General features: G+C 36.9%; 1 protein-coding gene across 1 annotated transcript in view; it reads left to right on the top strand.

The window, feature by feature from the left end:
• The window catches only part of Ttc26 (tetratricopeptide repeat domain 26), a 337099-nt gene that overhangs the window by 109198 nt on the left and 204538 nt on the right, over window positions 1-23363 (top strand). The window contains exon 8 of the mRNA XM_090415574.1: window positions 13186-13260. Within this exon, the coding sequence (XP_090271700.1) occupies window positions 13186-13260 (75 nt within the window). The remainder of the gene's footprint in view (window positions 1-13185; window positions 13261-23363) is intronic.

Raw genomic sequence — 23363 nt, 5'->3', positions numbered from 1 at the left:
AACAAAACAAGTGTTTTTTGCCAGGATGACAAGGTAATGATATAATCAAATTTAAATTTAAAATAAACAAAATAATTTATTTTAAAATTATTGAAAATGTTTAAAATGTTGAATAGTTCTTGACCGTTGCTATTCATGCAGAGTTCTTCATATTTTCCTAAGACATTTGGGACTGCCTCCAAAGTGCCTTCTTCCAGATTTCATACTTAATTCCCTCATTCATCCATTTCACACCTACCTTATTCAGCCTTTTGACCTTTGGATACATTCGCACATTGATGCTAATTATCTCTTTGTTAGTTTCCAAGCAGCTTTTATTTCTTTCCTGCTCAACTACTTATTCCATGCTATAGCTCCAACAGCTGCCCTCCTAAGCTTTTCATAAGTACTAGTTTTGTAATTCCACATACATCCTTTCCTCATAGAACTCTTCATATGGCTCGCCACAACCCAGTGATCACTCGATGGTCACTCTCACCTACAAGAGGGAAGTGTGCTACAGCTATCATCCACTCTCACTATGCTGCATCTCCCTGTCTACTCTGACCCCTCCCCTCCATTTCCCTGTTCCTTTTGCACTTGCATTCCAATTCTCTCTTCCTCTCTCTCACTACTACTGTTTTCATTACCAAGCACTTCAGTCTCATCCATTCCATTCTCCTGATCTTTCATTTTACCTCTTACTTCCTCTGATCTGCTTGAACCACACAACTGCACTTCCTTCTAGCAACAGTTTCTACAGTTCACTCGCTCACTTCATTGCCATTCAATCTGTCACTTTTGTACACATCCATTCTTCACTCAAATACATGTCACAAAACTGTACTCTCTTCTTTTCACACAGCTCTGATTCTCACGCTCTGTCTCAACTCATAATTGTCATACCTTGGCAACAAACTGACAACCTTTCTCACCATACTGCTATCTTTCACTTTCCTCAATAACTACATTCTCCTTATATCCAACTAAATCGTTTGTTCCCACAACCACCACTAACTCTCTTGCTTGTTTTCTTCTTAAATCCAAAGCATGAATTACCTTGTTCATTCTCCCTCCTGGAAAGTAGACCTTATGGACTCTCTCATTACCACACCTCTAATAATAGAATCTCCACACATTGCTATTCTCAAGTTATGCATCACCTCTTTCTCTCTATTTCTTTTTGTTTCATCCTTTTGCACTCTTATTTCTTTCCACCAGATGTCTAATATCATTTTGCTGGTATCAGTGGTGGATGATTTTTCACCAAAGTGACGATTATGGACATGTTCTAGCTGCAGGAGAAAGTTCCATTGATAGCAGCGAGGTGCTGCTCCAAGCTTTCAATACTCTTTTCTGAGTTTAGGAACTATTTTACTAAAGGGAGGCCAAGTGGGCAGAAGAAAGGCTTGTTTAAATTGTGAGAAGTTTCTATGCAATTCAATGATTTTTATGTGCGGAGGCATATAACCATTGTCAACAAAAGTAAACATAGAAGGCCTTTTTTTTGGTGTCTGTGATGTCTAGTCAACAGCATGACACTTAATAGCATCAATGGATTTATCGATGCTGGTCAGCTGTGTGGAATTAGCTATGCCTGAAACACTCGGTCATCATTGGACTTTATTGCCACTATCTTTGCTTTTTTCAGTTGGCATCAGCAGGTGCTTGCATATGGTCAATATTATATGAATAAGAAAAACCGTTATGGATCACTTCAAAGGTACTTATGGATTTCTAAGTGATATTAATCCTTTTAAGAATTGCTGCTGTGAAATTTATGTAAGAAATCACTTTTAAAATGATAAAAATGAGGAGCACATGGTTAGGTCAACTTTTTCCAAAGCACCACCTGGGAGATGATATTATTAAACCTAACACTTGAGATCCATGTGTTGCTTCAGCTGCATGCTGCATAAGATAGTTGTCCCCAGTGCTTTTTTTCTGGAAAAAAAGGTGCCGGTACTCATCATGAAGATGTTATTACAGCAACTTCCACACTTTTAACATATCCTCTGATATACCCTCGTCGTCTCTAGATCTCTTCCTGCTTTTGGTATCAACTGCAGAATGATGACCTCAGAGCACCCATGAGTCCACATATTTGCTAAGGTTGAACTGAGTGAGAGGAGGCCCTACTATCCTGATGAACATCAGTGCAGAAGTTGTCTGTATAAGCAGAGATGACCTAGATGAAGTTACTATAAGATTCTTCTGAGAGAAACCCCTTTCATATTCACTGGAAGATATTACAATTGTGCCCAAAGTGTGCTTTAGAGGAAGTAGTATGTCTGGGACTTTATTTTCTTGAAGATATTCACGGAAACCACGAACTGCTTCTCTTTCATTCAAGCGAAATTTGCATGCTAACTTTTTAATTTCAGTTTCACCAAATGTCAGATGATTCCCAGGATTTTTTGGCCAATACTTGGAATCTAAAATCTTAGCACATTCAGGCAAATCAACATCATCCCCTTCAAGCAAATGCTTTCCAACAACTTCTTTCAGACTTTTATAGAAAGCAGATGAACTTATTGCAGGACTGTGTCTTTCATTTTTGTGGAGCTCAGTCCCTTTGAACTTCATGTTCTTCTGACTTTGAAGAGAAATACTGTAGTACGGACCAGGATTTTCAATTCTTTCTTCAAAAAGTTGAATTGTATTCTTTATCTTCCTGTCTGCTTTGTACAAGTCAATATTTCTCTCTTGTAAATCTAGACTTAGTTCACTAAGTTCTTGGAGAGCATCACACATAAGGCCCAAATCAAGAACAAACTCGCATGATGTTATTTTTCTTAAAAGGCCCTCATAAAGAAAGCGATCTGTTTTGCTTCTTCTACTGTCTTCTTTTGCCTCCAGAAAGTGATGGATGAGGGCTTCAAAGTCTTGCCACGCTGCAGAAACAGTGCAACAGCTAGATGCAACCCAGCCAGTGCTTAAAATTCTGCCAATTTTAAGAAACTGAAGTTCTAGAGTCACTGCACATTCCTGTAGTTCCCTAGCATTCTTAGGTGAAGCATGATAAGTCACATAAAGTTTGTCCATGAAACTCTTAAAGCGATTCACTCCTGCCACATTGGTCACCGTGTCACTAACAGACAATTCAAGGCGATGGCTAGCACAATGCCAGAAAAAACACTAGGAAACTTCTCTTGCATTAGCCTCCTTACACCATTATGCACACCGAACAACACTGCTGCACCATCACAAGTTACACACAATAAATACTCCTTTAAGTAATCTTCAGATAATCCTAAACACTCAAGGTGAACTAATTAAAGAGTTTAGAATTCCTCTAGCAGTCACATCTGATAATTCGATCAAATCTAGGAAAAGACTCACAGGAGCCGAAAGTTCAGGAAGAACTACACGAACAATAACAATCAATGTTGTTGTGTTACTCACAGTTATCGATTCATCAATAAGTAATGATATTTTGTTCTTGGAATTCACTATGTTGTCTGTTAATGTTTTTCTCATTTCATTTGCGATATGGCTCACAATGTTAATGCCAGCATTTACAGAATGAAGAATATATCCCATGTCTAGGCCATTAAGTTCCTGTAAATTTATTTCATCTTCAAAGTTGTTAAATTATTGATTTCTCCTCGCAACTTTGTAAGTGGTTCGAAACACTTTTCCTATTACGTCTTTATTATGGGACAAAGTATTTAGGAAAACTTTCTCTAATGTTTCTTTTTTTGCTTCAGATTTTAATTTTTGGCATGCTTTGTGTGCTGCACTCTCCTTATGATCGTAAATTTTTTTTCTTAATGACATTAATTGTTGTTTGCAAGATTCTCCAAAATGACTGATTTTACCATTTGCCCACTCCACTGAAATTTTCGTTCCCATGTGTTTATCGATGGCAAGACTTCCGACATCACGACACTTTACAGCCCAATATTTTATTCTTGACATACAGCCACTCGTTTCTCTCTCAGAAGTCATTTTTCTGCAAAAGTGTCCAATTCAGGCCAAACGTTATCAGAATCTACTTCCTTTTGACCACGTGGATCTTCAGTCTTGGTTTTGTGATACTCTTCACCAAGTGTATTTTCAGTGGTAGTTTTCTGTTTTACAGGATCACAAGTAGATTCAACAATTTCTGCTTCTTCGGCCTTCCTTTTTTTACTCATTAGCATAAAAGAACTACTTATTTTACTCATGTTGAACAATGATTGCACTGATTTAATTTATATTAATTCAAAACTCATGTGAACACTATGCACACGTGAACACCTGTTGCAAAGTGAATATAGAACTCAAACTGATATTGGAAGCAATCGGAAGTGAATACAACTTCTGTTTCCAGTTGCCAATGATGAAACAGGAAAGCAGGATATCAAATTATGAGTAATCAAAACTGAAAATTCAATTCGTGAACACAGTGCCATCTACCAGAATATTGATAATACATTTTGCTGTCAATAAATCACAAATTTTTAAAACCTTAAGAAAAAAGGTGCGGATACTGCATACATCTAAAATTTCCTGCTTTCATAGTTAAAGTCACCCATTATTATTATTCTCCTGTCACTCATTAGTCTAATCTAATCTAATCTGTCAGAACATTTCAGAATCATCTCCTTCTGCATTCCCTGGCATGTAGAAACATCCCACTAAATATCTAAAATTTGTGCTAACATTTGAGACAACGGAATAAGCAAAACTAGTTTTGCTTATTCCGTTGTCTATTTCCAGATTTAATTTGCCATCTTCACTAAAAACAGTGCCTTTTACCTTTACTTTTATGGACCCGTGTTTCACTCAGAATTTCTCCATGAGTGCAGCTCACAAAGATGCCTCCAACAATCTCGATCTTGAGCCTCTCTCTTCCATGTTATACCCATAGATTTCACTAGTGGATCGTCCCATCTTGTAGGTGGTCTTCCTGGTTTTCTCTTTATTCTTGGTTGCCAGTTGAGTATTCTATATGTCCATCTGTTATCCTTGAGTCTGGCTATGTGACCTGCCCATCTCATATTTAATTTGCCATCTTCACTAAAAACTGTGCCTAAATAACTTAAATATTTTACTTGTTCTATTGGTTTTCCATTGAGAATGCAGCTGAAGTTTCTATATTCCTCTCTATTTTCATAGTTTTGGTAGTTTTATTGCTAATTTTCATGCCATTTTTATTACAGCTGTCATTCAATTTAGTTAGAGAATTCTGGAGACTTGCATTGGATGTGTTTAGGAATGCAATTTATCTGCATATAAAGCAAACAGCTAAGTTTAATATCTCTGATTCTAATATCAGGGTTAATATCACTTCATTTTATAACGCAATCAATATAGATGATGAATAAAAGTGGAGATATGTATATGGATTTCATTACCAACTAACAGTCTCTTCTCTAAATGTCCTGTGTCACTCTGCACATACCTTAATTCATTCTTCAGTTTTCCCAATTCTTTTCTAAGATCTTCATATTGTGTTCTTATCTTTCACACTAGCTTCTTCACCATTCTTCATTCGTTCTTTTACCATTCCAACATCTTTTGCATCTTCTTCTGCTTTACTATACTCTATTATTCACTACATTTGCTATTCTTGAACTTTTGCTATGCTCATAACACTTATGTTGTTCATGCTGCCATCAGTTGCGTCTTTCACCAGATCACTCACTTGCTTTTTTATAACTTTCTTACCATTCATTTGCTGCTCTTTCACAGCATTTCACTTTGCTATCAGGCAAACACTCATTCTTCTCATTACATTTTCACTACTACTTTCAGTCAAGATACATCACTGCCCATCAACCCTGCATTCCAGGTTGCACTTGGCAACACTGTGTGAAGTGCAATTTGAATGACACACACACACACACACACACAGAGAAAGAGAGAGAGAGAGAGATAGACTCCTTACATCTGCCTTAAAAATTGACATAATCTAAAGAATACATGTGGAGGAGTCCATAAGGACAGTGGCAGTTATAAAAATTGTGAGGTGCATGCCAGAAAGAGTTAAAAGTATTGTACATAACTAAGTCCAAGCTATGTACTACACCTTCACATTCCACAAAACAGCTAAAATCAAAATTTAACTAATGTATAGACAAAGCCACCATTATCTTTATTTTAATACCAGTCAGTTTACCTCACTCCAAATTTAAGATTTTATAAGCAAACTCAAACAAACAAGTCTGCACACTGCAACTGCACTGATAGCTTCATCTCGTAACAACTTTTGCGCATAAATACATAAAAATTCATAATTAATTAGCCAAAAAACTTATCTGAACTGGAGTGTTCTCACACAAGCTCGTCCAGAGAACTGCCATCTTTTATGTGGCTATTTTGCCCTCTTCCTGTCCAACTGGGGGCCATGGAGTTGAGACTTAAATAAACAGCTTGTCTGAGGCACAGCCATTTCTTTGAACTGTTTTTAACACATGGGTTGATATCCCATCCACTCCTATAGTTATATTCACACAGATATTTCATAAGGTTCTTTGCATTCCTTTATATCCACTCTATATATATATATATATATATATATATATAAAAAGATAAGCCGAAATTTGAAACTTTTTTTTGTCTCTTCATTATTTTGAGCTGGGTTAAGCCGATTAAGTCATTAAGCTGATAAGCCGAAATTTGAAACGTTTTTTGTCTCTTCATTGATTTGAGCCGGGTTAAGCCGATAAGCTAAAATTTGAAACGTTTCACATCCAACAATGTGTTTGCCTTCATGAGACAACAATTTGTTGGATGTTTTCGGGGGGTTGGGTGCCTGGGGGGGGGGCAAATATAGTTTTTTTTTTTTTTTTTTTTTTTTTTTTTTTTTTTTTTTTTTGAAGAGATGCATGTGGACAGAATAAAAGAGGAAGAGGAGAAGCAGGTTCAGTGTGTTTGCAATTGCACAGTAAATGGATGCTGTGCAGCTGCTGTTCTTGTATTAACAAATGCAATGAAAGTGAAGCAGTGATGGTTGTCATTTCAGTAGAACAATGACTATTGCATTATCTGTAGGAAAGACAAAATGCTGAAACATTGCATCCATAAGATAGAGGTTGAAGTGAATCTGTAAGAGAGGGAGCATCTACAAGTCAAATTGCTCTTCTCTACAGTATCAAGGATTTTTAGGGAAGTTTTAAGTTCACCAAATGTGAGCAGTATTCTAAGAATGACAGATTTATATATAGTTTAGAGTTGGTTAGGTGTAAAAATGCATCATGGTTATATGGAAGTATACAGTGGGGACATGCAGTGAGAGGAAATAGACTCTTGCACCTGACATCCATACAGAGAGTGACCATTCTCCATATTGTAATGTGGCGTTTAACAGCGCTTTCAATATAACACTATTCAGACTCCAGGGTTGATCATGTTGGAGGTTTAATCGAATATTTTTAACACCGAGAAAGGATTAAAATCAATTTTAATGCTTCCAATATTTCGTCTCAGTCACTGAGACATATTCAGGAATTACAAATAACTTTTGTAACAATACACTCAGATACAACAATACTAACTCTAAAATCCTATCTAAGTGGTGCACCATTTATGGGCGTTTGTAGGTGACCTAAGATGTAATGTGGGATCTCTGATAATTAACGTTTCCCAAATTTTGGAAAGTTTTATGCAACTGTATTTATTTAAATTCGGTTGATTTCTGAGTGTCACCGCAGATTCTAAAAACAGTCCTTCTTTTTTGATTCAAATTAAATGGATATTGAATCCAACATTATTTCAAAGCTGAATAGAGAAACTGCAAGAGTTCCGCCGAATATAGAACTATAAAAGTTTCACCGGATCCAAGCGTAAGCAAACCTTTCATGACAGGGCTACTCATAGTAAAGGTGGAGCAAACTGCGATCACTATCCTTATTATTTCCCATAATGTAAAACACATCTCCTAACGGACATGTATGATGTTATACATTATGGGGGGGGTTACTGCCCAGACCTGTTTCGACCTTTCTTGAGGTCTCGTCAGTGGGAGCCAGACCCAGATGTATGTAAATACTCATGTTGTAGTGATGCAGAGCTTATACTTTACATACTAGTTTCTAAAAAAAAAAAAAAAAGGTGTCATATCACAAAAGGCACCAAGAATTACTGAAATAAGAGAGCCAAAAGGCTTCACTTCTGCAGTGCACAATTATTCAAATTAAGTAGATATTGAATCCAAAATTATTTCAAAGCCGAATAGAGAAAATGTAAGAGTTTCGTGTCGAATATAGAAACTATAAAAGTTTCGGCAGATCCAAGCATAAGCAAACCTTTCATGACAGGGGCTACTCGTAGTAAAGGTGGAGCAAGCTCCGCTCACTATCCTTAGTATTTCCCATAATGTAAAACACATCTCCTAATGGACATGTATGATGTTATACATTATGGGGGGTCAAGAAAGGTCAAAACCGGTCTGGGTAGTGATTTCCTCCCCCCCCCATAATGTATAACATCATACATGTCCATTAGGAGATGTGTTTTACATTATGGGAAATACTAAGGATAGTGATCAGAGCTTGCTCTACCTTTACTGCGAGTAGCACCCCTGTCATGAAAGGTTTGCTTACGCTTGGATCTGCCGAATCTCTTGCAGTTTCTCTATTCGGCTTTGAAATAATGTTGGATTCAATATCCACTTAATTTGAATAATTGTGCATTGCAGAAGTGAAGCCTTTTGGCTCTCTTATTTCAGTAATTTCTTTTTTGAATTTACTATGGTGGAGCATGGTGGTTTTTCTCCAGGAGATCCTGTGGGTTGTATCCAAAACATGGTCTGCAAGACTAGATTGACCATAGTCGTGATTGCAGATGTATGATTTGTGTTCTTCTAAATGGATGGTTGCTGATCTGCCTGTCCAAAGTAAAGTAAATCTGAAGTTACTTTGGACATACAGGCAGGTCAGCTGCTATCCATTTGGAAGAACACAAGTCATACATCTGCATGACTATGGTCAGTCTGGCCTTGTAGACCATATTTTGAATACACCCCACAGGATCTCCTGGAGAAAAGCCACTATGCTCCACCATAGTAAATTCAAAAGGAAAGACCGATTTTAGAATTTGTGGCAGCACTCGGAAATCAACCAAATTTAAATAAAAAAGTTTGCATAAAACTTCCCAAAATTTGGGAAACATTAATTATCAGAGATCCCATGTTACATCCTAGGCACCTACAAATGCCCATAGAGGATTCACCACCTAGATAGGACTTTAGAGTTATCCGCATGTTTTCATTCAAATGAGTTTTAATCCTTTCCCAGTGCTGAATATATTCCATTAAACCTCCAACAAGATGTCCTCACAGCACTTATGCTTCAACACACACGCAGACTCCTGGGTTGACTTGACAGGGAGAGGTGGTATATTGCACTTCTTGCCCATTAGAAGCCAAACTTCATGCTCTCATCATCTATGAGTGGACAGACTTATGTGTTCGTCATACATGTTGTTTATTTCTTAACGGTATATTAGAACACAGAAAAATAAGTAAATAATTAACTTATTGCTGATATTTCGCTGTTGATATAACCAGCATCTTCAGAGCACAAAACACAGTTTGTCACAATACGCGAGACTACAACAACATGGTGTAATCAATGGACTAGTTAAACGAAATTGTAGCAGCAACACAAAGACTAGAGTCCTGATTTTGGCGCCCTCTATCTGAAAAAAAAAAATTTCTGCTATCACATAAGACTAGAGTCCTAAACAGAGAAAAAACCGGTACTAGTTTTTTCTTAAGATGACTGTCTCCCAGATTTTAGGCAAATTTATACAGCCCTATTTGTTGAGATTTGGAGTGTGTTTTAGGGCTTCTGTTGCCTCTAAGAACCATCTCTCTGACTTGTAAGAGCTTCTGTGCAGTACTTTTGTGTTCTTCCAGTTGATCCTGTGTGCAGGGGTATCCAGAGTGGGTTTGCTAGGCCTGACTTGCCATAGTGATAATGCTGGGCGTATCTTTTGTGTTCGCTGATGCGGATGTTCACAGTTCTTCCTGTTTGACCGTAGTAGGCTTGATTACATGAGCAGGGTACTTCGTAGACTCCTGGATGTGATAGAGGGGGGGAATGCTATCCTTGGGTGAGCGGATAAGGGTTGCTAATTTGCCACACGGTCTGAATGTGGTGCGTAGTTCATATTATTAAGAATTCTTGCAATCTTTTCGGAAATGCCTTTAATGTATGGGATGATGACTGTTTTGTTGTAGTTCTCTGTGGTGGATAGTGGGAGGGGTTTCTTAGGGGCGTTTAGTATTTTGTTGGGGATTATGGGGGTTATAGCCATTGGCCAAGAAGGTGTGGCGTAAGTGAGCCAGTTCAGCAGCAAGAGCATTGTCATTGGAACAGATTGCTCTCACTCTGTGGGTTAGCAATTTTAAAATGCTATATTGTTGAGAAGGGTGATGGTGTGATTGTTTGTGTAAATATCTCCCTGTATGTATGGGTTTTCTAAAAACTGAAAATGATAAGGAACCACCTGGAAGATGTGTGATAAGTGTATCCAGGAAGGGCAGACAGTTATTAGCTTCCAGTTCCATTGTAAGGTGGATGTTGGCTATTTGAATGCACTAAAAATGTTTCCAATGTCTCTAGGCCATGTGGCCAAATAGCAAACACATTGTCCACATAGCGTAGCCAAATTGTTGGTTTGAGAGTGGCTGTATTGATTGCTAGTTTTTCCAGGTGTTCTATGTAAAAGTTGGGGGGGGGGCCCATGGCTGTCCCATCTATTTGTTTGTATATTTTTCCTTTCCATGTGAAATATCCTGCATGTATTGTGAATTTGAATAGTTCAAATATATCAGGGGGGAAGTGTGACTTCAGTAGATTGAGGGTTTCTATTAGTGGTACATATGTGAATAGTGAGGTGATATCAAAGCTTACTATTAAGTCTGAGCTTTTTAGGGTATGATGTTGTAAGATGCTTTTTAGGTGGGCTGAATTTTTGACATAGGAGGGAGAATTGTTTGTGAGAGTGGTTAGTAGCTTAGCTAAATGTCTAGCCAGTTTGTGTGTGTGGGACAATTTATACTGTCCACATTTGGGCATAAGGGTATACCTTGTTTGTGAATTTTTGGTGCTCCATAAATCCTAGGTGTTTTAACATGGAAGGGCTTGAGTTTGTTTACTGTGTCTTTGGGCCAGGAAGTGACTTTTTTCAATAATTTACGTGCCTTATTCTTTTGTTGGTAGGATTGCAATCTATAATTTTGTATGTTGACTGATCTTGTAACAGTGTGTGCATTTTGTTTTCATATTCTGTTGTGTCCATCACCACGGTTGCATTCCCTTTGTCTGCTTTTGTTATGATAATCTGGCTATTATTCTGTAGCTCTTTTACAGCAATGATTTCCTTATGCAGGATATTATTTTTGGGAGGCTTACACTTGATTAGGATGTTGGCCACATCTAAACGTATGTTGTTGGCTATTGTTGGCGGCAGGTCGTATATTACCTGTTCGATGGACGCTGTTATTTCGGCTTTTGGAACTTGCTTGGGAGTCACAGCAAAATTGTGCCCTCGACTTAAAGCACTAGTGGCTTCTTTGCTTAAGGTGAGCGACGATAAATTCACGACGACGAGGTCTTGTCGTAATTGCGGTCGTTGTATAGTTTTGCATTGTTGGAGATTTTCAAACTTGTTTTTGACTATGTTGAATTCTTTTTGTGAACATCTACATCAGCGAACTTCTGTGAATTCTGTGAACATCTGCATCAGCGAACACAAAAGATATATCCGGCATTATCACTATGGCAAGTCGGGCCTAGCAGATTGTAGTGATTATACACTTCTGGATACCCTTGCACACAGGAATCAACTGGAAGAACACAAAAGTACTGCACAGAAGCTCTTACAAGTCGGAGAGATTGTTCTTAGAGGCAACAGAAGCCATGAAACACACTCCAAATCTCAACAAATATGGCTGTATAAATTTGCCTAAAATCTGGGAGACAGTCACTTAAGAAAATACTAGTACCAGTTTTTTCTCTGTTTAGGAGTCTAGTCTTATGTGATAGCTGCAATTTTTTTTTTTTTCAGATAGAGGGCACCAAAATCAGGACTCTAGTCTTTGTGTTGCTGCTACAATTTTGTTTAACTATTCCGTTGATTACACCATGTTGTAGTCTCGCGTATTGTGACAAACTGTTTTGTGCTCTGAAGATGCTGGTTATATCACCAGCAAAATATCAACAATAAGTTAATAAATTAATTATTTACTTATTTTTCTTGTTCTAATATATACCGTTAAGAAATAAACAACTCATCATCTACATTCATCCCTATATCTCTCTTGTGAAATAAGTTATCTTCTTCCTTATCCCTTTCAGTAAGAATAAGCACTTGTCTTCATCCACATACTCTGCCAGGCATGACCTGGCAGAGTATATGGCAGCAGATTATATACTGCACCAGTTGACTGGGAAACTCCTAACTCATTATAGACAGGTTCAGACCTGTGAAATAACTGGCAGCTGGCCTGTAGCACCACCATATTAACTGATGTACCCTTGAAATGGAGTAGGTTATGTTTGGCATACCCTTGAAGGTATCACTCATGGTGCACAAAGAAGAGGGGAGGGGAGACAGAAACTGGAATCCCTGTTGCAGAGGCCAAACATAGCATTTGCCACTTTAGACCTCCAGTGAGCAGAAGTGGTATTTCACTGGGTCATTACTACCTAGTGGTTCTGGGTGGCATTTCCTCTAACTAGGAAGGTATCCCTTTGTAGCAAGAATACCTGGTTTTGCCATAGCCCATTTTATGGAGATACCATGGGAAGGGAAGGTTGACTTGACAGGAGAGTGGCTGTATATTGTGCTTCCTGTCCATTAGAGGCCCAACCTCTATTCTGATCATCTACATTCATCTCTGTCAATGTCTTATGGAATAGATTCTCTTCTTTCTTATTCCTTGCAGTAAGAATAAGCACTCTCCTTCATTCTCCCCAGTTATATTTTCAAGAAACTATTACCTGATGGCATTCAGAAAAATAAAATTAATTGCTTATTTTTTTCTAACTCTTGAGACACCCATGTTATTGATGTATTAGTACCCTACTACTATGCCTAATAGCAGGGTAATAATTTATTTTTTTTTAAATAAAAATAGCTATTAAATTATGAATAATGAATTAGTTGCATCTGATTTCATTCATGGATTTTTTATTTCTTGATTAAATGGCTAAATTTAATTACTTATGTTATCATATTTAAGTACAGTTTTGATAATTCTCTTAATAGGCAGAATTAAAAAGTTTGCAGGACATATCTTCTCCATCGTTCACTTATGCTAAAGATCTCATAAAACATAATCTGGTAAGTCTCAGATTTTTTTTCTTTTATGCGACATCTCCAAGGAGTCCACTCACTCATCGCTACAGGACAATCCATTCTGCACAACCTACCATTTCCATTACTCAATCCACACACAATGTACTTTACTTTATTGGTATGGGACAGATGAGGAAAGGGGGATTCCCCTCTTTCCTCATCTGTCCCTTAGGACTGGTTGAGCCCTCCTAATGAGGGATTAAGTATGTATTTCATGACTGTAGATCCATGTGTGTGTGTGTGTGTGTGTGTGTTCATGAGCTAGTTTGTCTGTTCTGGAGAACGAACAACACTGGTTTCCAGGTGAAGAAAATCCCCTACCTCCATAGGCCAACTCACCTTTAGTCAAAAGAGACCAGATAAAGGTTCATCACATCTTGGACAGGAATCAAACCCATGTATAGATGAAGCCCTTTCTGGCCAAAGGGCTTCGTCTATATCGGCTGAGCTATGGAGGCTCTTACGCAATGTACTGTTTGTTTAATTAATTTGATGTAATGAATTATATGGGTGATATAAGAAAAAAATTTCATATTATGAATAATTATATAAAAATTCAGTTATTTCCGAAATATATACATTTATATTATATCACAAAATGATAGAAATACATTTTATAAAAATGCTATATGTGGTGATTGATATATTGCTGATTGAAGAAATTATTCCTATAATTCAAAAAAACTTATCAATGAAATAAATAGTCAGTATTTTGTTTAGTTTATAATGAATGTGAGCAGGAGAAAAGAAAAACAAAACAGGTTAATTATTAAATCATAGAATGTAAACAGGTACATCTTAGAAGAAAAATTATCATCAGCAATTTCCTGATATGTACCCTCAAGGCTACATATCAGGAAATGTACAGTTCAGGCTACTATGACACACTACATCATTAAGTTTGCATTGTTATTAATCTCTTACCCACAATTTTCCTCCAAATTAGTTTATCACTTATCAGTACTCCAATATTGTATCTAACATTTCGTGCTTCTAAGGCACCTCTGACTGAATAAATCCATTTAGACCTTGGTCTTCCTCTGGGGCTCTATCTTTGATGCCATCTTGGCATCAACCGTCTGTTTTGCTAACCTTATCTCACTTATTCTATTTAAGTGGCTATACCACCTTAGATTAGCTCTTCTTACATATTTTTGAATGCTAAAAGTGACAGATTCCTTTTTAATATCTTCATTTTTAATATGATTCTGCCATTGATGCCATCGGTTAACTCCTGTAATTTTTCTCATAATCCTCATATTTGTGGTCTGTAGTTTTTGATCAAGTGCTTTATTTCTAACCCAAATCTCAGATGCATAACTTAAAATTGGTTTGAACACTGTCTTGTATACTGCTACTTTGGTGTTTTGGCTAATCTCTCTCTCTCTTATTCCATATAAATTTATTCAGCTGGCCCCCCACCTTACCAGCTTTGCTTATTCTGTTGTCTATTTCCAGATTTAACCTGCCATCTTTACTAAAAACTGTGCCTAAATAGCTGAAATATTTTACTTCTTCTATCCCTAATCCTAATCCTGTGGCCTCCTCTCTTTGAGAGGGTTGCTACTAATTACTAGGGTGATGTGACACAAGATGGTTTCCCGTTGCCTTCCTTGCCATAAGTATTTATGGCTGTAGCTGTGTGTGTGTGTGTTCACAGAGCTGGTTTGCCTGTTCTGGGAGATGAAAAACCAGAGTTTCCTGGACTAAAAACCCCCTACCTCCGTATAAGACTGGTTAACTCACCTTTCGTTGAAAGAGACCAGATGAAGGTTCCTCACATCACTGATGGGAATCAACAGATCTTTCCAATCAAAGGGCTTCGTCTATACTGACTGAGCTATGGAGGCTCACTTGTTCTATATGATCTCCATTCAGAATGCAGCTGAAGTTTTCTATGTTCCTATCCATTTTCTTAGTTTTGGTCTTTTTATTGCTTATTTTCATGCCAAATTTGTTATAGCTTTTATTCAATTTAGTTAGAAAATCCTGGAGACTTGCACTAGATCTGTTTAGGAGTACAACATTATCTGCATAAAGCAAATAGATAATCTTAATATCTCCAATTCTAATATCAGACCTAATGCCATTTTCTTTTATAATGTGATCTGTAAGAGTGGAGATAATGTGCATCCTTGTCTTACTCCTGATTTTATATCAAACCATCTTCCTGTATTTCCTTCATTTCTAACTGCTGACTTTTAACCATACCAGGGGTGCTTAAGGGTCAAAGCTGTATAACTGAGAGGAGACCACCACATAGCCTTTAAAGGAATGCGGAGAACCGACCAGGGCTTCTGACCTAATGTCCAATCCTCACCTTCTCATGGTGCACTCTGTTGGGTATCTACTTTGATACTGAACGAACGAGGATGGGCTGGCAATTTGGGATTTAGCCGACCAAATTGTATTCTTATTGGTTAAACCAAAATAAAAAATGATGGTACAACATGACAAAATTTCATGCCGGCTGGGGCGTCGCCCGGTTAAACAAGGCCTCCCGTTATTTTCGAAAGGGAACCAGGGCAAACAGCGAAAAGTCAGCTACTGGAACAAATCTGAAAACAAACCCCAACTCAACATCACCAGAGTTAAAGATCGGTACTATCAACATAAGAAGCCTGAATGGCAAAGAAATGGAGCTAGCTGAGGAATTAGATAAGTACCAGATCGACATAATAGGGGTGACTGAAACAAAAAAGACCAAAACTGGTGAGATCTTTCTAAGCAATAATTACAAAATGTTATATTCAGGCAATGACAATCAAGGAAAACAAGCAGTAGCCATAGTATTCAACACAAAATATGAGGCTAATCTTCTTGAATGGCAGTCAGTCTCAAGTAGAGTAATGTGGGCAAATATGAGAATGGGGAACTGGACAATGAGACTTATTTGTGCCTATGGTCCCACAGAAGGTTCTACTAAGGTAGAAGTGGAGGAATTTTTTGATGCTCTAGAAAAAGCAACTGACACAATGAAAAAGGAAAAGTTGGTGCTTGTTGGGGATCTAAATAGCAGAGTAGGAAATGATTGTGAGACATACAAAAATATTTTTGGAAAATTTGGAGAAAAGAGCAAAGCTAATAATAATGGCAAATATCTGTTGGATTTCTGCTCAGGACATGGACTGGTTATTACTAACACCATGTTCCAACATAAAAATGTGCACAAATTCACATGGAGAGAAGAGGCTAGGAATAAGAAAAGTCTCATTGACTATGTTATTGTTGATAGTGATGTTTTCTCCCTGGTGCAGGACACCAGAGTGTACAGAGGATTTGAAATTGGAAGTGATCACTATTTAGTCTTGAGCAGGATAAAATTGAATTTCATATTGAAAAGAATAACATGTAAGAAAGTTTTAAAGCGAATAAAAGTTGAGCAGCTCTCAGATGTGAACTGTAGACTAAAATACAGAAAGATTATTGAAAAGAAAATGAAAGAGTTTGGAACAGGAATCAAACCTTGGAGATTCAGTGGCAAACTCTGACGAAAACATTGATTGATTCTGCCAGAGAGGCATGTGTTGAGGTTGTGTGCAAGGATAAAAAAATCAGAACTCCCTGGTGGACACAGGAAGATAAAGAGGCGGTGAAGGAAAAGAAGAAAGCATATCAAAAGTTCCTGTCAAATAAGTCAGCTTTTACTCTTACAGAATACAGAGACAAATGTAAGAAAGCTAAACAGTGTGTAAAACTAACTAAACAAAAGTCATGGGAGGACTTTGGCAAGAATATAGAAAATAAATATCAAGAAGGTGGCAAAATATTCTGGAGGTTGTTGAAGAAGCTTAGGAATGGAGGAAAGAGTGCTGTAAAAGGAGTTAGAGATGAAGATGATAAAGGTGACATGAAAACAGGAGAAAAAGATATCCTTGAAGTATGGAGTAATTACTTTGAAAAACTGCTAAATGAAACAAGCAGTGATAACAGCACAGTGATAAAAAAACACGGAATACATATCCATACTTGAAGTAGAAAAAGCCATCAAAGGCTTGAAATGTGGAAAGGCAGCAGGAGTAGATGATATTCGACCAGAAATGCTGAAGTATGGTGGTATAAAAGTCTTACAGTGGCGGCACTGCATAGTTCAGAAAGCCTGGACAGAGGGACGAATTCCCGATGATTGGAGTAGAGCTCTCATAGTACCCATATATAAAAAGGGAAATAAAACTGAATGTGAGAATTACAGAGGTATTTCCCTACTGAGTGTTCCTGGCAAGATCTATGCAAGTATACTTGAGAAACGGTTGAGAAGAATTGTAGAAGAAAAGCTTTGTTAAGAACAAGCTGGATTCAGGCCAAATAGAGGCTGTCAAGATCAGATCTTCACTTTTCGACAAATAGTCGAGAAAGCATGGAAATATAACAAAGATCTGTATTTAAGTTTTGTCGATTTGGAAAAGGCATATGACAAGGTGTCAAGAGAGAAGCTATTCAATACGCTGCAGTTATATGGTGTCAATGGGGCATTATATCAAGCAATCCTTAGTCTTTATTTGAGTTGTAAGTCATCAGTTAGAATTGAAGGAAGTACAGGAAGATGGTTTAATGTTAAACCTGGTGTGAGACAAGGATGTACATTATTCCCTCTGTTATTCATTATCTATATGGATCACATTATGAAAGAAAGTGGTATTAAACCTGATATCAAAATTTTAGATGTTAATATCAGCTCTTTGCTTTATGCAGATGATGTTATACTTCTAAATAAATCCGCTACAAGTCTGCAAGATTCTCTGACTAAATTGAATAGCTGTTGTAATAGATATGGTATGAAGATCAGCAATAAAAAGACAAAGACAATGAAAATAGGCAGAATCATTGAAAATGTCAACTGTGTTGTGAATGGAGAAGCTGTGGAACAAGTAAAACATTTCAGCTACTTAGTCACAATTTTTACTGAAGATGGTAAATTAAATATAGAAATAGACAACAGAATCAGCAAAGCTGGTATGGTGGGAAGTCAATTGAATAAATTCATATGGAATAAGAGAGAAATTAGTCGGAACACTAAATTAGCTGTATACAAGATGGTGTTCAAACCAATTTTAACTTATGGATCTGAGAGCTTGGTCAGAAGTAAAACACTTGACCAAAGACTAGAGACTGCAGATATGAGAGTCCTGAGAAAGATTAGAGGCATGAACAGATGGCATCAATGGCAATATCATATTAAAAATGAGGATATTAGGAAAGAACTTGACATTGTCAGCATCCAGGAATGCATTAGCAGAGCTAATCTCAGGTGGTATGGTCACTTAAATAGAATGGGAGAGGAAAGATTAGCAAAACAAGTATTCTCTGCCAGGTTGGCAGGAAAACGACCCAGAGGAAGACAAAGATATAGGTTGATTGATACGGTACAAAGTGCCAAGTGCCTTACACGATAGAAATATAAGATCTGATAATGTTGGAGTCTTGACAAGTAACAGACTGATTTGGAGGTAAATTGTAGATAGGAAGTTAGTAATGATGTAATTTTTTCATGTAGTACTGTCATATCCTGTACACCCCTTGAGGGTACATGGCAGGAATTTGATGATGATGACTTTTAACCTAAATATATATGATGTATAGCTTGGTATAATATTTCATTACTCCATATAATTGTAGTGTTTTGAAAAGTTTTTCTTTGGACACCTTGTCATATGCCTTTTCCAGATCTAAAAAACTTAAGTACAGTTCCTTGTCATATTCCCATGATTTCTCAACTATCTGTTATGATGTGAATATCTGATTTTGACAAACTCTATTTGTCCTGAACCCAACTTGTTCTTCTCCAAGTTTCTCTTCCATAATTTTTCTCAACCTCTTTTCAAGTATGCTTGCATAAATCTTACTTGGAACAGTTAGTAGAGAAATTCCTCCATCATTCTCACATTGAGCTTTATTCTCTTTTTTTATAGATGGGAACTATAAGATTTCTACTCTAGTCATCTGGGATTGACCTTCTGACCAGGCCTACTGAATTATGGAGAGTAGCCACTGCGAACAGAGGTATAAGGTTTGCAGTAGCCACTGCAAACCTTATACCTCTGTTCTTGAACATTTCTAATCAAATATCATCTACTCCAGCTGCCTTTCCAAATTTCAAGTAATTGATGGGGTTTTTTTCTACCTCAAGTAATGATATGTACTTTTCTTTATATTCCTCTTGAAAATATTCAAGAGGTATATTTTATATGTTATATATGTTAAACGAAACGAGCAGTGTTTCGTTTAACAGACTTACAAAATAATTACTCCAGACATCTAGAATATCCTTTTCTTCAGTTTCCATGTCATTTTTATCATCTTTGATTCCTTTTACAGTACTCTTTCCTCCATTTTTAAGCATTTCAGTATTCTCCAGAATGTTTTCTCACCTTCGTGATATTTATTTTCCATACTCTTACTAAAGTCTTCCCATGACTTTTGTTTAGCTATTTTTAACATAGCTTAGCTCTCTTACATTCTTCTCTGTATTCTTTTAGGGAATCTGCAAACTTATTTGCTAGGAACTTTTGGTATAGTTTCTTTTTTAGGACTGCTTCTTTAACTTCTTCTGTGGTGAAGAAGTTAAAGTTAACTTCTTTAACTGTGGTAAAGTGTTTTCTATCCTTACAAAACTCTTCACTACATACCTCCCTAGCTGAATCAATTAATGCATTCTTCTCAGAGTTTGCCACTGGGACTTCAAGATTTGGTTCTTGTTTTCGAACTGCTTCAAATTTTCTTCAATAATGTTTGTATAGTTGGGTCTACAGTTTACCTGTAAAAGCTGCTCAACTTTAATTCTTTTTTTAAAACTTTCTTACATACTGCTATTTTTTTTTCAATATAACATTCCTTATTATCTTGCTTAACACTAAGTAATTGTCAATTCCAATTTCAAATCCTCTGTACAACCTTGTATTTTGAAACAGCATGAAGATATCACTATCAACAATGACGTAGTCAATGAGGCGCTTCTTATTTCTTGTCTTCTCTCCACATGGAGTTGGGCACATCTTTTTGTTGAAACATGATGTTAGTAATGACTAGTCATTATCCTGAGCAGAAATCCAATGGATTCTTATCATTATTATTAGCTTTGTCCTTTTCTTCAAATTTTCCCAAATGGTTCTCTATGCATGGTGAGATTCATTTCCTACTCTGCTATTTAGATGTCCAAGAAGTACATTTTCTTTATGTCAGCTGCCTGTTCTGTTGATTCAAAAAAATTCTCCCACTTCTTCCTTAGAAGACCCTTCTTTGGGACCATAGGCACAAATAAGTTTAATTGTCCATTTCTCCATTTTGAAGTGTGCCCACATCACCCTACTTGAAACTTCCTTCCTATCAAGAAGTTTATCTTCATGTTTGGTGTTGAATGCTATTGTTATTCCTTCCTTTCATGGATCATTATTGCCTGAATATAACATTCTATATTTTTATGATGTTATATTCTGTTTTTGTCTTCTTTGACTCAGCAATGCCAATTATGTCTATGCTGTATTTTTCCGGTTCTTCTGCAAGTTCAATTTCCTTTCCATTATCCCCCCAACCGGCCACGACGTCTATAGACGTTGAGATAAATCTGGATACGAAGCTCTAAAACCCATTGAATAACATGGATAAGAAGTGCAATTTGGTGTCACTATTTCATCCACATTGGCTGGTAGGTAGGTTAATGTGATGGTTCCTATATTCAGTTCTTCTGACAGGTTTATTCTTCTTCTAGATATTGAGTTGGAGCTTGTTCCAGTAGCTGACTTTTCATTGTTTGCCCTGGTTTTCTGACTAAAACAGTGGGGGCCTTGTTTAACTGGGTGATGCTCCTGCTGGCATGAAATCTTATCATGTTGCACCATCATATGCATTTGTGGTTTAAGCCAATAGACAGTACAATTTAGTCAGCTAAAATCCAAATTGCCAGCCCATTCTCATTCATTCAGTACCCAGTAGATATGAAGAAAAGTTAGCTCTTTTGTAAGTGCTGTAAGCTAAAATATTATCTATTTCTTTTTCTTTTTTTGTGATATAAGTTAAGTCTTAAAGATAGAACATTTGGAAGTAAAAGGCTTGCACTTACCACAGGACTACATCATTATAATTAACATCAATTTCCTTATATGTATTCCTCATTCTAAATGGATTCAAAATATATTGCCTCATTTTCTTTGCATAATTTATATATTTCTTATTCATCATCATCATCATCATCATCAAATTCCTGTCATGTACCCTCAAGGGGTGTACAGGATATGACAGTACTACATGAAAAAATTACATCATTACTAACTTCCTATCTACAATTTTCCTCCAAATCAGTCTGTTACTTGTCAAGACTCCAACATTATCAGATCTTATATTTCTATCGTCTAAGGCACTTTGTACCGTATCAATCCACCTATATCTTGGTCTTCCTCTGGGTCGTTTTCCTGCCAACCTGGCAGAGAACACTTGTTTTGCTAATCTTTCCTCTCCCATTCTATTTAAGTGACCATACCATCTGAGATTAGCTCTGCTAACGCATTCCTGGATGCTGACAATGTCAAGTTCTTTCCTAATATCCTCATTTTTAATATGATATTGCCATTGATGCCATCTGTTCACGCCTCTAATCTTTCTCAGGACTCTCATATCTGCGGTCTCTAGTCTTTGGTCAAGTGTTTTACTTCTGACCCAGTTCTCAGATCCATAAGTTAAAATTGGTTTGAACACAGTCTTGTATACAGCTAATTTAGTGTTCCGACTAATTTCTTTCTTATTCCATATGAATTTATTCAATTGACTTCCCACGATACCAGCTTTGCTGATATTGTGGTCTATTTCTATATTTAGTTTACCATCTTCAGTAAAAATTGTGCCTAAGTAGCTGAAATGTTTTACTTGTTCCACAGGTTCTCCATTCACAACACAGTTGACATTTTCAATGATTCTGCCTATTTTCATTGTCTTTGTCTTTTTATTGCTGACCTTCATACCATATCTATTACAACAGCTATTCAATTTAGTCAGAGAATCTTGCAGACTTGTAGCAGATGTATTTAGAAGTATAACATCATCCGCATAAAGCAAAGAGCTGACATTAACATCTCCAATTTTGATATCAGGTTTAATACCACATTCCTTCATAATGTGATCCATATAGATAATGAATAACAGAGGGGATAATGTACATCCTTGTCTCACACCAGATTTAACATTAAACCATCTTCCTGTACTTCCTTCAATTCTAACTGCTGACTCACAACTCAAATAAAGACTAAGTATTGCTTGATATAATGCCCCATTGACACCATATAACTGCAGCGTATTGAATAGCTTCTCTCTTGGCACCTTGTCATATGCCTTTTCCAAATCGACAAAACTTAAATACAGATCTTTGTTATATTCCCATGCTTTCTCGACTATTTGTCGTAAAGTGAAGATCTGATCCTGACAGCCTCTATTTGGCCTGAATCCAGCTTGTTCTTCACCAAGCTTTTCTTCCACAATTCTTCTTAACCGTTTCTCAAGTATACTTGCATAGATCTTGCCAGGAACACTTAGTAGGGAAATACCTCTGTAATTCTCACATTCAGTTTTATTTCCCTTTTTATATATGGGGACTATGAGAGCTCTACTCCAATCATCGGGAATTCGTCCCTCTGTCCAGGCTTTCTGAACTATGCAGTGCAGCCATTGTAAGACTCTTATACCACCATACTTCAGCATTTCTGGTCGAATATCATCTACTCCTGCTGCCTTTCCACATTTCAAGCCTTTGACGGCTTTTTCTACTTCAAGTATGGATATGTATTCCTGACTGCATGCCTGGTCAGTGTTTTTTATCACTGTGCTGTCATCACTACTTGTTTCATTTAGCAGTTTTTCAAAGTAATTACTCCATACTTCAAGGATATCTTTTTCTCCTGTTTTCATTTCACCTTTATCATATCTAATTCCTTTTACAGCACTCTTTCCTCCATTCCTAAGCTTCTTCAACAACCTCCAGAATATTTTGCCACCTTCTTGATATTTATTTTCTGTATTCTTGCCAAAGTCCTCCCATGACTTTTGTTTAGCTAGTTTTACACACTGTTTAGCTTTCTTACATTTGTCTCTGTATTCTGTAAGAG

Source organism: Typopeltis vanoorti, chromosome 3 (genome assembly GCF_054136105.1).
Source record: "Typopeltis vanoorti isolate ZY-2024b chromosome 3, IOZ_Tvanoo_1.0, whole genome shotgun sequence".
In the NCBI taxonomy this organism is placed as follows: Eukaryota; Metazoa; Arthropoda; class Arachnida; order Uropygi; family Thelyphonidae; genus Typopeltis; species Typopeltis vanoorti.
Note: the sequence above shows the minus strand (reverse complement) of the source record. Positions and strands in the feature narration are given on the sequence as shown.